Source organism: Eufriesea mexicana, unplaced genomic scaffold, assembly GCF_001483705.2.
Source record: "Eufriesea mexicana isolate 0111107269 unplaced genomic scaffold, ASM148370v2 scaffold1049, whole genome shotgun sequence".
NCBI classification, from domain to species: domain Eukaryota; kingdom Metazoa; phylum Arthropoda; class Insecta; order Hymenoptera; family Apidae; genus Eufriesea; species Eufriesea mexicana.
In genome coordinates, this window is record NW_016909187.1 from 718874 (window position 1) to 735002 (window position 16129).

The 16129-nt window shown below is 38.6% G+C and overlaps 1 protein-coding gene across 1 annotated transcript in view; it reads right to left on the reverse strand.

Annotated features, from left to right (window-relative positions):
* Window positions 1–9281: 9281 nt before the first annotated feature.
* LOC108547477 (cell division cycle 20.4, cofactor of APC complex) overlaps window positions 9282–16129 on the reverse strand; it is an 89386-nt gene continuing 82538 nt past the window's right edge. Inside the window, exons 5-9 of the mRNA XM_017900026.1 lie at window positions 15473–15628; window positions 13421–13583; window positions 12297–12504; window positions 10432–10753; window positions 9282–9436 (exon numbers count right to left, since the gene is read on the reverse strand). Coding sequence (XP_017755515.1) covers window positions 9282–9436; window positions 10432–10753; window positions 12297–12504; window positions 13421–13583; window positions 15473–15628 — 1004 coding nt within the window. The remainder of the gene's footprint in view (window positions 9437–10431; window positions 10754–12296; window positions 12505–13420; window positions 13584–15472; window positions 15629–16129) is intronic.

Sequence of the window (16129 nt, forward strand, 5' to 3'; positions counted from 1 at the left end):
CAATGAGTAGTCCATATACAATTTCACTAGAACACCAGGAAGAAATAAATGTCATATAAATATTTATATTAGAGAAAATTTCTTTTATTAGATAGGTATTCCTTACGCAAGAGTATCATCAACAGTCCTTAACCCTTTGCACTCAGAATTATTTTTCAATTTCGTTGCCAATAACTCCCTACTATTTTAAGTATTTTCTTTGAAATTTACTTTATACAACCAGTTTCTTTATTGGAATATTTATTTTACTTATTTTAAAGAATTTTGTTTACTGATTATAATAAATATAGCTCTCAAACATTGTTGTGATTTATATTTCGAATTTAAGTAATTCAAATAGTTATCTTCTCTTTTCTTGTTCAGCAAATAAGGAATCGAAGAACGTCGAGCGTAACTCGACATAGGAGTTACTGTGATGAAAACTGATGTCGAGTCACACTCGACAAAGGAGTGCAAAGGGTTAAAGTACTTTTTCCTATTGATAACTTTGTAGGACCATGTTATCAATCCAGAACACTAGCTAGGAATACGAATCAGGAGATAAGTACTCAGCAAAACGACGATATCTGTATATCTGACGATATTATTCCATCGGTGTTTGACATCATTGATGACAGAAGCGAAGTAACGAATAGTTCCTGTACCATTTCAATACATATTATATTGTATTGCACCGAGTAAAATCCCAGAAACAAATAAATACTACACAAATATTGACATCGGAGGAAGTTTCTATTATTAGCTACGTGTTCTTCAAGATCAAGATCTCTAAAACCATCCATCCAATACCAACATCCTAAAGAATTCTTAAACCCGTTACGTTTGTAGAACTACCTTATCAATCCGCAACACTAACTAAAAGTAACTAAAACGAGGACATGTCTATGCACCATTTCCCCTAGAGCTATCGATAATGCCACTTTAAACGAGGATGGTAAAAACTCAGCGCTATCTTACCCTCGAATCACCGGATACATCTCGAAGATAATGTTGCACGCTGACTGTTTAAACGTTCCTCCCCTATACTTCGAATCGATATATTCATCCTCGCCATTAGAAATAGCGTGGCTCGCGAGAAGATGGATCGCCTCTCGACCGGTAGATTATTAAACGACATTACTCGGGGTTGTTTCGTCTATCGTTCGTTTTATCTACCATGCGACTTTGCATCTTCCTCGCGAGGCAAAAAGGGGCCTGGCCGTGGAAGAAAACGAGACTCGCCTTTTTCGCGGCATTTCGTCCTCTTTTTCTATCGTTTCCCTTAATGTTCGACCGTCTCATTAATGCCGCGACAGGGAGAAGAACCGAGGACTGCTGTAACTGTCCGCATGATAAATGCACACAGATAGCGCACCCCGGCTACCGTGCTACCATGTGTCTTACTTCTGTCCGCAGACTGAGTCATGAGACACCGGATTTCGTGTGTACGCATCTGGAACGAGGTAACCGCAGCCTTGACACTACCCTGAAATTCCACTCCGCGAGCTAGTTCCTCGTGTTCCCTCGGGGCACCACGGATCGCGGTCGCAGATTCGAATAGGGGTGACGAGGAGTTCACTATTGGGATCGAAGAGAGAAGGCGATAACGTAAGATACGAAATATGTTTACATTTTAGTTTCTTTTCATGACAGAAGAGCAAAAGCAAACGCGAGTGTCAATGTATTTTTCTTCCTTATAGTCTAAATTCTGTCAAGGGGTGCGTTAGGTATGTAGAGAATATAGATTGGCAGAGAGAAAGAGATGTTAGATTCTGAAATATATGTATTACTAGCTAAAAGGAAATTAAAGATGACAGAAGAGCAAAAGCAATCGCGTGTGTCAATGCATTTTTCTTCTTCATAGTCTAAATTCTGTCAAGGGTTGCGTCAATCATGTAAAGAATATTGATTGGCAAAGAGAAAGAGATGTTAGATTCTGAAATATATGTATTACTAGCTAAAAGGAAATTAAAGATGACAGAAGAGCAAAAGCAATCGCGTGTGTCAATGCATTTTTCTTCTTCATAGTCTAAATTCTGTCAAGGGGTGCGTTAGGTATGTAGAGAATATAGATTGGCAGAGAGAAAGAGATGTTAGATTCTGAAATATATTTATTACTAGCTAAAAGAAAATTAAAGATGACAGAAGAGCAAAAGCAAATGCGTGAGTCAATGCATTTTTGTTCCTTGTAGTCTAGATTCTGTCAAGGGATGCGTCAGATATGTAGGGAATATGGATTGGCAGAGAGACAGAGATGTTAGGTTCTAAAATATATTTATTACTAGCTAAAAGGAAATTAAAAATGGCGTCCTATTACGACTAATGACAATGACACTGACTCTATAACTGATTCTTTAACTGTTACTACGGTCTACTCTTCTTTATGACTCTTGACAGTGTTAGAATGTATACAGTAACAACTTATCTTTTGTATTTCCATTCAGAGACCCTGTTCCAGTGTTTCTTGTGCTTTCCTAACATCTCGTTCCTTGAAGATTGTTAAAAGTATGAGAATTCTACTCTAAATTCGGTGAATCTTACTTTTTCTTATTCCTAACCTCGTGGCTCACAACTTTGACAATTTCGAACTAGAGAAAATATTATCTTGGGATTCTAATAATTAGAACTCATAGATTTTTGCCGATACAAGATATGGGTATTTTAAATTTGAATTTAAATTAATTTAAAAATTGTCAAATATCAAGGAACTGAGATATATTTCCAAGTATAAATAGCCTAGTTTACGTGGACGTTATGAGATATCGAATTAATTCAGAATACGACAAAATTGTTAGACTTATGTCTCTCCTATTATACGAGTCGAAATAAATTTTCTCATATTCGACTAATTTCTCAGACGCGATTCTTATAATTATATTTTATAGTAAATTATTAAAGGAAAAATAAATTTTACGAGTTACTCGAGTAGTTTTTGATCAGCCATTCGGCAAAAATCAATTGTACACATTCAATCGATAGCTCGATGTATCTATGCGCAAGATCGATCAGCACGTCGAACCTGTAATCTCGGTGACCGCATCTGACCCTTCAAATCTCCGAAGGAATCGCAAAAGTCATCGGGGACAAGGATTTATTCGTGGCAGCACTGCAAAACTCCGACTGAAACTCGGTAATTTGTATTCTAACCCTATAAACATTTTCCAACGAGACCCTTGTAAAAGAGGCTCGTAATTAAAATAAATAATTATACCTTACAGCGTCGTAGATAATTACCGTATACATCAAAATAATCTATAAACCTACCCCACAATCTCGGTATAAATTATTCTACGTATAAATCGATTTTAATAATTAATTTCCTACAAATACCCGTGTAAGCGACGGAAAAATAAAAATTTATCAAAAATCATAAAACAGGAATTCTATGGAGATTAAAAATGAATTTCTCGAAGGAAAAAATATTCCTCCATTTTATTTTCTTCGATTCACTCCCAATTTCGTGATTTGAAGACACCAGTTTCACACAATTTCGCAATTAAATTATATATAAGGGGTTTAAATAAATTCCTACGTTACGAATAATTGACCGACATACACGTAGGCTGAAAATAAATTGAAACAAATCTCGTCGTTGGACGATACTTCTTTCCCAGTCTCCACTGAATAAATCAAAAAGGGGCTGCCCAATATGTTTGCACCCCTCGCGAACACTCCGAGCGCGAGAAGGAAAATAAAGCAAGGAACCATAGAATGGAGACGATGTTCGTCCATCGTTCGGTAATTTGTTTACAAGTTGGACAGTGTGGTTGCAGGAGAAAATCGAGGTGGCAGTACCGGCGGAGCAATTACACCGTGCCGCGGTCGATTTCAGCAATGCTAATACGGTCACGTTATTAAAATAATCTCCTTAAAATTCATGGCCGTTGTAATTTCAATCGAACACGAGCACCGATGCACTCTTATTACACGGCCCATCGGGAAGATGCAAATCAGCCGGCTGTTCATCGCGGTCCGATATCCGATTACAAGATCGAAGGCCCTATTACGATCGATTCCGAACGCGGAGGCGCAGCAACAGGAAACGAAAGGAAAGGGAGGCAGAGGAATGCCCGAGTGGTTGACACCCGCCGCGAACCGCTTCTCGTTTTCAACCCCGGCGATGAAAAAGGAGCAGCGGAAAAGTGGCGAATCGAGGCAGAATCTGCCACGGTCCCGTCGTGCTAATAAATTTCGTTCGAGCAGACTGCTATCCGTTCGATCTAAGCGTGATTCTATCTAATAATAATCAACAGCCGTTTTACGACGACTGCCGAGCCATAAACACCGTATCCAGCCGGCCAATTAACGGTTTGCAACTAAGAAACCAGCGCACACTCGCGTGATCCGCTTCGCGACCAGCAGGAACAGACGTAATTCGAGTCTCTGTCGGTTTCGTTGTTCTCCAGACGTGATTCAACGCGGTGATCACCGTGAATATGCGACGAGGGGTGGAAATCGAGGGTGCAAGGAGCAGGATTTTTAACCCTTTGCACTCGAGAGGTCAGTTTCAGTCACCGTTAGATAAAATTTGGAAGATCGATATTAATTAATATATCAAATTTAATATAATAGTGTGCGAGATATCGAAGTCAAATAATTCTACAATTCTTTATTTACTGCTCAAAAATGTATCGTAATCTTTGAATTTCTACTCTTCTCTAGCCAAAAGTCGTCCAGTGTAAAGGGTTAATTTATTCAGAATCTTCGTTCGACGAGACGATAAAATCGTTTAGGGAAAATATACGCCATATCTTTCCACGTGATACTTTTTTCCTGATCTTCGTTTTATCCATTTTTACACAGTGCTTTAATACTATTTTTGAAATATAATTTATCCACGCGTTTCTCTCATTTTTATTTTCAAATTTGTTGTTATTGGTCATCAAGGTAGTTGTTTATTTTAAATAGCTTTTCCTCTCGTGTGCTATAGTTTAACATAAAGTTTGTATTTTATTGGGAATCGATTGTTTTATGGTTTCTTAGTTGATTAGGTGAATCATTATGAGAGGAATTTCAAAGTTCTAACGAAGATAAACAGTACATGAAAATTGGAATATTATAATACTGATATTATCCAGGATTCGTAAAATATTCTTCGAAATTGAAGTTACGAGCTATTCACAGGAATTTTTATTTCCTGATTCATGGAATTAGTCAATTTTCCAAAAGCCTAATTCATATACCCAAGACGAGAATGCCAAAAGAGTGCAAAAGAAAAATTATACCTCGTGTAAATTTAATAAACACACGTGGTAATCGAAGCTACACGATCCTCACATGATCCTCATTAGCTCCTTCCATGTTCCCAACAGAAAGATTAACCTCATAGTATTTCTTCCTCGTGAAAATCAACTGCAGGATCAATTCCTGAAACGAGCGAATAAAAGGTTACCAAACAATAGCTCGACAGCTTCTCAGAGCTTATTAGTCAAGCACGGGGTTAATATACCAATTTATAACTCAGTCGCCATTTAATCAGATTCTAAAATCTCACGAATTAGAAATTTCCCAACAACAAGTGGGATATCAAGGTAAAATAATTCTACGTCTTACAATTAATTTGCACTTCTTATTTACCGTTTTGAATACATCGTCGACTTTATAGCAGAAAGTCTTTAAATTACTATGCTTCCCTAGTGCAAAGGGTTAATTCCTCGTGAAAACCAGATGAAACAACCCTTGCTCGGATTACCTCGCGAAAATTCAAGATCCTCCGTGCTAGATCGAAAATCTAACCGGAGACTGAATCGTAAAACTTGACACAGGCCCCCCATCACGGATCCCTTCACAGATCACGCTGATCATCCTCGTGAGTTCGATCTATCGTTGAATCAGAGATACGGTAATTGCGAGGCGGTAGGGGAGGGAAGAAATTACGCGGGCGATAATTCAAGCGGTTGCCTCTGATTTCCGTCATCGATTAACTTATCGTTCGATTGGACACGATCGAGCGCGGTTCGAGCGGAACGCTTAGGCTCTCTCTGGCCCACGCGGCTAACTGGCCTGGTCGCGCGGTTTTTCATCGGGCCCAGTCGCTTGTTATTAGCGAGCAGCGTGGCATTAGCGCGAGCCCGTAATGCCGCGTCTGTTCTAGTTACTTTATGTTAAGCGAGGGGGCCCGGGCGAGGATGGTAATTTGAGACCATTAACCGCGTCCTTGCCGGACCGTTTAATCCCAAACGAAATCCCCATTTCCATAAGTGGTTGCCGCGACGAAGAACAGGACAGGCACACCTGGACCCGTGAAAGGCGAGTTTCGAGAGCTCTGGCTGCTGCGACGATTTTCTGTTTTCCGAATAGAGGGTTGGGGAAGGTGAAGAAGGTGATTACGTGTCGCGAAATGGGGTGGATTCGGGGATGGTTGAGTTAGTGAAATATGAAAAACGATTTGAAAATGACTATATTGACGCTTCAAGGATTTGCAAGCATTCTTTCTAGTAAAATAATCGACTATGTTATGAAAAAGTATAATATATGAAAAAGGCGATAATGTGTGACAGAGTGGGGTGGATTCAGGGATGGTTGAGTTAGTGAAATATGAAAAACGATTTGAAAATGACTATATTGACGCTTCAATGATTTGCAAGCATTCTTTCTAGTAAAATAGTCGACTATGTTATGAGAAAGTATAATACATGAAAAAGGTGATAATGTGTAACAGAGTGGGGTGGATTCAGGGATGGTTGAGTTAGTGAAATATGAAAAACAATTTGAAAATGACTATATTGACGCTTCAATGATTTGCAAGCATTCTTTCTAGTAAAATAGTCGACTATGTTATGAGAAAGTATAATATATGACAAAGGTGATTTTGTGTGACAGAGTGGGGTGGTTTCAGGGATGGTTGAGTTGGTGAAATATGAGAAACGATTTGGAAATGACTATATTGACGCTTCAATGATTTGCAAGCCCTCTTCCTAATAAAATAATCGACTATGTTATGAGAAAGTATAATATATGGAAAAGGTGATTATGTGTGACAGAGTGAGGTGGTTTCAGGGATAGTTGAGATGAGGAAATATGAGAGACAACTTGGGAATAATCATCTAGAGGCTTCAATGATTTGGACCCATTATTTCTAGTATAATATACTAGATTACGACATGAGAAAGTATAATATATGAAGAAGGTGGTTACGTATCGCGGAATGGGGTGAATTCAGGGATGGCTGGGAGGGATTGAAAATGATCATCTAAAGGCTTGAATTATATTATGAGGAAGTATAATATATGATGGCTACTCATGTACCAAATTGAACAGCTTCACAAAAAGAGGGAGAAATTTATTTTAACTTCTTCAGGGGCGAACTTTTCTTTTAGGTTAACGATACAGTGATTTGAAGATAGTGATTATAAAGTAGAATAAATCACTATTATATTAGGTGATATTCGACGAGGTTATTTTCATTCTTGATGAATTCTATGGGAAATAGTTCTTCAACTAATTCCAATTTTCTTTTCACTTGTAATAATCATAATTTTTAAAAATTTAAATGTACACATATATATTAATATTCCTGAAGAAGTTAAAAATAAAAGGTTAGGTATTGACCAAATACCTTGGTGAGATTTTAAAAAATTCGAGAAGTAGAATTAGAATCGTATAAAAAATTAATGCTTGGAATAAAATAAGGAAATGCAGGGTTAAAAAATTGTATATACCGTGAACTTCCTAAGAATTCTCTAACTACCACGAAAATATTCGAAATGACACGATATGTGGGGCACAAGACCCACATTGTGAAACACTGGTATAGCATTGAAGCAACACTGAACATTCAACGTTATAAATAAAGTACATCAAATTAAATTATATCTCGATGATTTGCTGGTTTAATCGAGACATTGGATAAGAACGATTATCTGGAAGTAGATTCATCGACAAAGAAGCTCCGCAGAATTTAAAACATACCTACACCTGCTCGAAAGTAATGGCTGCCATAAACAAAACCATCCCATTCGTGTTTCTCGGTAAACTTTTGATTTCTTTAAACCCGCTGCCAATTAGAACTAGCTTTACAGGTTATGTTTGTCGATGGAAACGCATCGAACTCTTGCAGTACGATAATTGCGCCGCGTTGTCGGGATGGCCGCTCGCAAAATGGCCGACGTACCCTTGCCTTGCCTCGTGTAATTAGTAGTCGACGGATAATCGTGTAATTCAGCCGGGGATAGCCGAAGGTGGCGAAACGTGGAAATCTATTTGATGATAGTCGAAACGGTCGTTAACAGTTCTAGCACAAGACTGCCGTGGCTTATCTTCCGGGGGATCGATAAACCTGCTGCGAAATGGGCCCGGGAAAATTTAAATTGCGCGCGATTCGACCGTAATCGTCCTTAATCGTTGCCACGCTATAATCGCCTCGCGAAACGACTTTCGCGTGCATTTTTATTCTTCCTTCCCCTTTTTATCCGTCCTCTCCCTTGCGACGATGGAAATGATTCGACGTTACAAGGAAACCGCGCGGATCGCGGCGCGGCAAGGAGAGGGATTCGACGTCTTCGTGTACGAAGCTGTGAAGATCAAGATACGGCGAATTGTACGGTGTATTTGGAAGAAACTGTAGGAACGTACACGATGAAAGTGGCATCGGAAAGATTCTTTTTAGCGAAATTACAACATGGCGAGCGCACGAGCGGAGATAGGTAGTTGCGAGAAGGCCACCTAATTGCCTTCGCTTGTTATTTTTGAAATTTAATTGGCGGAATTAATTTAAAGTGGCCTGTACCGTTCCTTCCAACGACCTGCCTCAATGGAGTGTAGTTATATAGATCTCATAGTTGAGGCTTTTATGTGAGATTAATTTTTCAACTGTTCCTGCTTAAGTGGTTTACTCGATAAAAAGTACATAATCGCGAGATCATCTCGTTTCGTTGATTAAATTATGTAAGTAAATGAGGGAAGACTCGCGTAAACAATTTTATTACAAGTTCTTATATTTCCTTCTCTTTTTTACAGAAAATAAATAAATAAATTAATTAAATTAAATACCGATAATGTCGATGACCGATTCTACTTACATTTTACTACGATTATTTTGCTCTTTCGTAGTTAAGAAACACTGATGTGTATATCATCGTGTGAAAATATTTGGATTAAGATATAAGAACTGTTTAATTTTTATAACAGGGAAATGGCTTCAAAGACCAAAAATTCAACCGTAACTGTTTCGCGCGACAATAAATAAAAATAAATAGAAATAAATAAAACATTAATTGATACAACGAAGAATAATAAACAATATTTTTAAAGTAGACGACGAAAATAATTAAAATGAAACTTCTTATTTGGGCATTTCGGCTCTACCGAATTTTAAAGTGCTTGAATTCTTTGAAATTCATGAATCTTGCATTAGTTCGTTCCTTTTCTTCCGCTTTGTGCCGTTTTTTACTTCTCTGGTATTGGTCCAGGTCGCCGAAGAAATTCCACATCGATAAAGATTCGTCGTGTTGAACAGCTAAGAAAACAATAACACATTTTGTCTCGTTAACTTCCATCTTAGTCTCAAAATTGAGAACATTTTCACAAGAACACGAAACAAAGGAAATTTCACAATATCAACATAAAGCAAACTATACAGGAGTATCACGAACAGGACAAGAAAGTGCACAAATTACCTCTACAAATACACACAAACCAGCTTGACGAAAATTACCCTTCCCCCTGTACCAAGAAAAATATTCAACTTTCAAAATTAATGCCACAAACGAACATAATATTTCCAGAACACCAACGACGTAATTATTAACCCTTTGTTCTCGATGATTTTTTGGATAAAGAAGTTGAAGTACTAGTTGAAAAATTTTCTGCCATAAGGTTGATGATATTTTTCAAGCAGTAAATAAGAAATCGTATAATAATTAAAACGTAGAATCATTTAATTCCGATATCTCATACACCCTTACATTATTTCTAATTTCATATATTAGTCAATTTTCGAGCTTCGAAATTTTATCAAATGGTGACTGAAGGGCGCCTCTCGGGTGCAAAGGGTTAATATTTCATCGAACAACTTACTAAACATGTATTAAACACTAGACAATGCAACTACTAAATTTAATAACTCTTCATCCTCTCTTCATCTCCGTATCATATATATAAACATACCAAACCAAACACAGAACACCATATCTCCATTTATCACCATATGTAACACTGTCAAAAGGTAGTAAAGTATTTTAAGCGACTCACGATCACAACCACAGTCACACGACTAACACAAACGAAACACGAATGCCATCGAGATCAGCGATTTTCACACGCGTGTCAACTCGTGTCCCACACCAGACAAAGTTCGAACGAGCCTCGACGACCTCGTTCTCACCTTGCTAAACGCTGACATCCTCGAACCCTTTGCTACGACTCATGCACAACGACACTCGCAATCAGCACCGGTGCAATAACAATTCGGTACGAACGAGGCTGAAAGCGAACAAGACGATTCTCACGCACCTAATTGCGTATGATCAGGGTTCCACAAGATACTGTTGAGTAGTGGTATCTCCTTGTCGATCGGCACCACGTCCACAATGCGGTCGAGGCTCGCGAAGACCGGCATCACGGCGTATTGGTTGCGGCCTTCCAAGTACGACCATTGAACGACCAGCTCGCCGCTCAGCTTGTTCCAAATCATGTTATTGACGACACCGCAAAATTGCACGTGACGATAATTCACGGACTTTAGCTTGTTCATGTTCCACAGCGACAGCGAACCGTCACCGAGGCCACCGCCTATGCACAACAGGCCGCTTTCGAACGGGTGCCAGGCTAGAGCCTGAAACGTGTCGTCGAGAAACCTTTAGGTTCTATGTTTCGGATCCTCGGGGTCGGAGACAGCATCGATACGTTACTGCGTGGGAGGATGGGGTTTACGAGGTTTCCAGAATCTTGTGGGAGATCGCATCTTCGCGATCAGTCCAGGTGGAGGTTCATAGAGGACGATGGTAAAGATTGACCAATTTTGGATTTGACTGGGAGACTTTCTCTAATTATTCTTTCATACTATGGATGCTATAGAGTACAGACTTAAGTATTTTTGAGATGGAACGTTTTACGATGAATATAGTGTTGGAATATTTAGATCTTTGGAAAGATGTAGGGTCGATTAGGTATTTGTAAATTGACAATTAGTAGGATGATACATAGAGTAAGACTGTATAGAGCTTGAGGAATTAACTTGTATAATAAGAGAATGTACAGTACCAGCCAAAAGTTTGGGTATATGTATTAATCCTTTGCACTCGAGAGGTGTGCACCATTTCATAAAATTTGGAAGATCGATATTAATTAATATATCAAATTTAATGTAATGTAACAGTATGCGAAGTATCGAAGTCAAATAATTCTACAATTCTTTATTTACTGCTCAAAAAAGTATCGTTAGTTTTTTAATACACAATCTTTGATTTTCTACTCTTCTCTAGCCAAAAAATCATCGAGTGCAAAGGGTTAATATGTGAAATACTTCTTAATTTTTATTTGAAATGCAATATTGTAAAGGGTGTCGTAAGAGTGACACAAAGGCCAAAAAATAAAGGTCAAAAATTTAAATGTGTCTTGTTTCGAAAAAGATTTAGTTCATATTCGGATTTCCTATTTACTGCTCGAAGGTTTTTGATAACTACTGATGATTCGTCACGCGTGGAAACTTCGCCTATTCGATGGTTTTGGTTTTCGATCGTTTATGAAATGATCGAGGATTTATCGCGATCCGATGCCAGTAGCCGATGAGGCCCCGCTGGACTAAGGCCCATCTGTCAACGATTGGCACAATAGGTTCGTCCGTTATTTTCTTACATAGCAAATTATAACAGCGAAAATATCTTCTATGGAAATGTTCGTCAAAATAACCACCGTTTTTCTGAATCAATATTTTACATAATTTAGGCATTTTCGAAACTAATTTTCGCTAACTAATATTTTCCCAACTGTTTTGCAAAATCCTCCATAAATTTTCTTCCGAACAGTGTTTTCTAACTTCTATATCCAACAGTTTATTTTTTGGGAGGAAGCTATGAATCTTCCTCCTGGTAATAGTGAGATCATAAAAACAATGTGTAAGGATTAAAATATGGTGAAATATTCAACCTCGCAATTGGGATTTAAGTGTGGACTACAAATCCGGTTGCTGTATACCGAAAATTTTGGCCGGCAGCGTACAAAACGTAAAGTTTAATTGCGAACTAAATAAATTTGAATTTAAAATATAGCATTCAGTATGATAATCCGTCAAAATTCGTCGATCAAGGATGAAAGCGGTATTATTACTTAAAAGGCTGAAACAGGAGTGTCAGTATGAAAATAAGAAATCGACTTACCACGACATATTCGTAATAAGTGATGTCCAAATAAGGACACAGACTTGGCCACTCGAAAATCCGGACACTCTTGTCGAACGACGAAGACGCGAGGTATCGATCGGTCGATGAAAGTGCGATCGTCAGGAGCGACATATTATGAGCCTCGATCGAGTTAACGATCCTGCCACTGCTCCCCGAGTAAACCACGATTTGGCCTGTGCAACCACTGCGACCAAATCGATCTAACATTAAACCTACCACGACCGGTCAAATGATCGAAAAATGAAATGAAAAAATAAAAAAAGACCCCCACCAAAATAACCAAAATTAAAAAAAGGGGGGGGGTAAAAAGAAAATATAGAAAAATTAATTATCAGCGTATCGGAAGAAAAATCGAAAAATCGAGTAATCGAAGTGAAAAGGTGGAATTTTTAATCGAAATTTTGAAAATTCGCGTTTAGGTTGCCATAGTTGTGTTAACCACTTGCGCTACGATTTAACTTTCAGTTAAATGCCGCGCTCTACAATATAACATACGGTAAGACGTGGTATACACGTTGCTGGCGGCTTTGGAACAAAAGCATCTCGACGTGCGTGGCACGTCTTTATGGCGCAAGTGGTTAACGTGCTATTCAATCATGCGAGTATCGAAAGCCTCGTTCGTCATAATCAAATGAACCACGTGTCTTTCGATCTCCGGTTGATTAAAAGAAAAATATTCTGCAAATGAAAAATCGCCTGAAGCCAATTTGACGCTTATCGGGTGGCAGCGTGTGCTGCACAAAACATTATCTTATTTCGAATTCACTTAATAAGATATCTCAATCCGATCAGGTGATCTAGAGACAAGAACTCGATTAAAACGCGTTTGTACGCCTCCTAATCGATCTTATTCGAGTACGTAATATGCGTTCACGAGGCGTGGAATCGGCATAACGCGTCGATTAAAAGCAATTTTCCTTGATGCACGCGTATGATACACGAACGACCGAGGCCGGTACATCGATGACATTTATCACAGCGCGATACGGAGTCTTATTAGAGCTATTGCGAGGTAACGTCGTTTGCCGATGCGAGTGATAAGCAGCAATCGATTTCTTTCCACTCGTTCATTCGGCTTTATTCGCAGGATTGTTACTCACGTGATCAGGAATCGGTCGTCCTTAGTCCAGCAAGCGCAACGCACGTTGCACGATGTATAGTACTTCTCTGTGCACACGCACATTTGCGACCAAATTATCTTGCGCGTGTCGGAACAGTACAGGTTCTGTTCCGATGATAGAGTGCATATGAGCAGCTTGTTACCTGCGAGCAAAACGATAATGCGGGATTGGAATAGGTACGGGCCTGAGAGAATGCGAAGGGTCTTTGAGACATGATTGTAAAAGAATAAATGCACAGCTTAGGCTAATACCTGTGAGTGCGCGCCGAAGGAGACTATTTATGACTGAGGAATTTTGGGTGAGTTTGAGAAAATGAATGGAGTGAGAGAGGAAAATTAGAGTGAAAGGGGATGAATGTGTAAGGGTATACAGGGTGTGAGAGAAGAGAAGAAGAGTAGTTGTTGTGGAGAGACTAAATAGTCATAGGAAGAGAGTTGTATAGAGGGAATCTTGAGATGGCAGTCTTTGAGCATGAGTTTTGTGAGTATGGTAAGAAATTGAGATTGAGCGAATGAGTATACTTATTAGGTTCTAGTCCAAGTGGTAGTAGTCAAGGTGATCCAAGTGTCCACGAGTCATAGGACGTTGGTAAAAAGGAAACAGAATGTCCATTGACTCGGAGCACTCGGTATTTAGGCATGATTGTAGGATCAAAACCTATTGAACTGCTATGACTACTCTAATTTGTATAGGTCTTTGAATGAATTAATCAATTGTTTCAACATTTTCGACTAATATCGTGAACTAATAGTTTTGCACGAATGAAGAGTTCAAACCCCATTGAAGTGCTATAGCTATTCTAATTTATATAGGTTAACTATTAATATTCACATTATTGCGGGGGATTACTTCGATTTAAATCCCCCATAGATCAGGGTTTGAAGTTTTTAGGAGGAATAGACTATTCTTTATTAACGATAACAAATTTATTTGGACTCATAGATGATACTGTGCGTTCGAGAAAAGAAGGCACGGTTACTTAATTCCGTTAATACTCCCTTGATCACAGGCAGTGACCTCTATTGCCTGAAAACGGTGACTGATGATCTTCGTCATTTGATCTCGGTCATTGTCTGTGGTCATGGCAGTGTCAGCGGAATTAATTAGTCCTGAGGATGTAAGTTAACACGCTGTGCCTTCTTTTCTCGAATATACTATACTTAATATGGCGCCTCGGTGTCTTTCGGAGGTGAAAGCTCCGATGCACTTGTGCTAATTGGGATTTGTAATCTTTTGTTAGGAATTAGTCCAAGTGATGTTTAGGTGACCCAAGTGTCCGCCAATCGTGGAACACTGGTAATAAGGAAGTAAACCATTGTCCCCTTGACTCGGGGGCATTTATTCGAGAATAAATACAGAGAATGAACACACGTTCGTAAAAAGACGTAAGCATCGTCTGATTAATTTTCCCTATAGAAAAATAGGACGAAAGAAGGAGAAGAATAGTAAGGCTTTAAATCGGAATATTCAGGGGTGGCTGTGATTTCTGCGCTTGGAGTGAGGGGGGTGCGGTTGGAACTTAACTGGGCATGTAACTTTGGTGCTGCAATTGAAATTAAAAATACGGAGAAATTAAGAAGAGGATATTAATGGTTGAAATTGGAAATATTATTAACGCGTTGACTGCCGTGGGGGTCATCGGTGTGCGACACTCGATTTGGCTACAGCGCCGTGGGGGCCACCGGTGACCCCCACTACGAAAAATATATTAAATACAATTATATAATTGATTTTATCTGCTGTAAATAATATTTCAACATAATATGCATCGCATAATAATACATTCATGTTGGCATCATAGGCAAACCACGTAAAATGCGTGCGGCAGTCAACGTGTTAATTAAAATTCGTAACCGGTGTAAAAATAAAAATATTTTTAATCGAAATTATCATTATTATGTGCTCGAGAAGAATCGTTGATAATGATCGGAGAAATTGAATATAATAAGTTGATTTTATATTTTTCCAGTGACTTTAAAGTGTCTCTAGCTTTTAAGGTACTTCGTAAAATTCCATACCACGTAAACCTACCAGCGTGGTTCCATTTCAATGCGCAGAGATCAGGCACTTTCATGCTATTCTTCGGTTCTACGACATCAGTCTTTGTATCGTAAAATGCCACCCGATCGTATATCGCTGCTGCGATTACGTTCCCCGCTCCCCAATCGATAAATCGCTGAGGAAACCCTATTGCAAAAAAAAAAACAGAAAAAATAAGCCCATGCAAAAGCTTTTTCCAAAAATAAAACACGAACAATTCTACACTACGCGTATGCTCTAATTCCAATTCAAGTATTTTCGTTTTATTTACTATTAACCCTTTGCACTCGAGAGGCGCCTCTCAGTCGCCTAATTAATATATCAAATTTACAATTACGCAAGGATGCGTGCAATATCGAAGTAAAATAATTCTACGTCTTAATTTTCATACGATTTCTTATTTTTAAGAAAAGCTTTAAAAATATCGGCGATTTTATGGCAGAAATTCTTCGAAGTACTATTTTCCTGTAACGAAATAATCGTCCAGTGCAAAGGGGTTAATATTCAATGAAAAATAATACACACAGCTCACTAACACGCGAATTTGGAAATAATTGAAGACGACCCATCATTCAATCGAGTAATATGGAATATTCCAATCTATAAATCATCCTCAAGCGGGGTCCATAAATTTTCGTAATTTAGGGA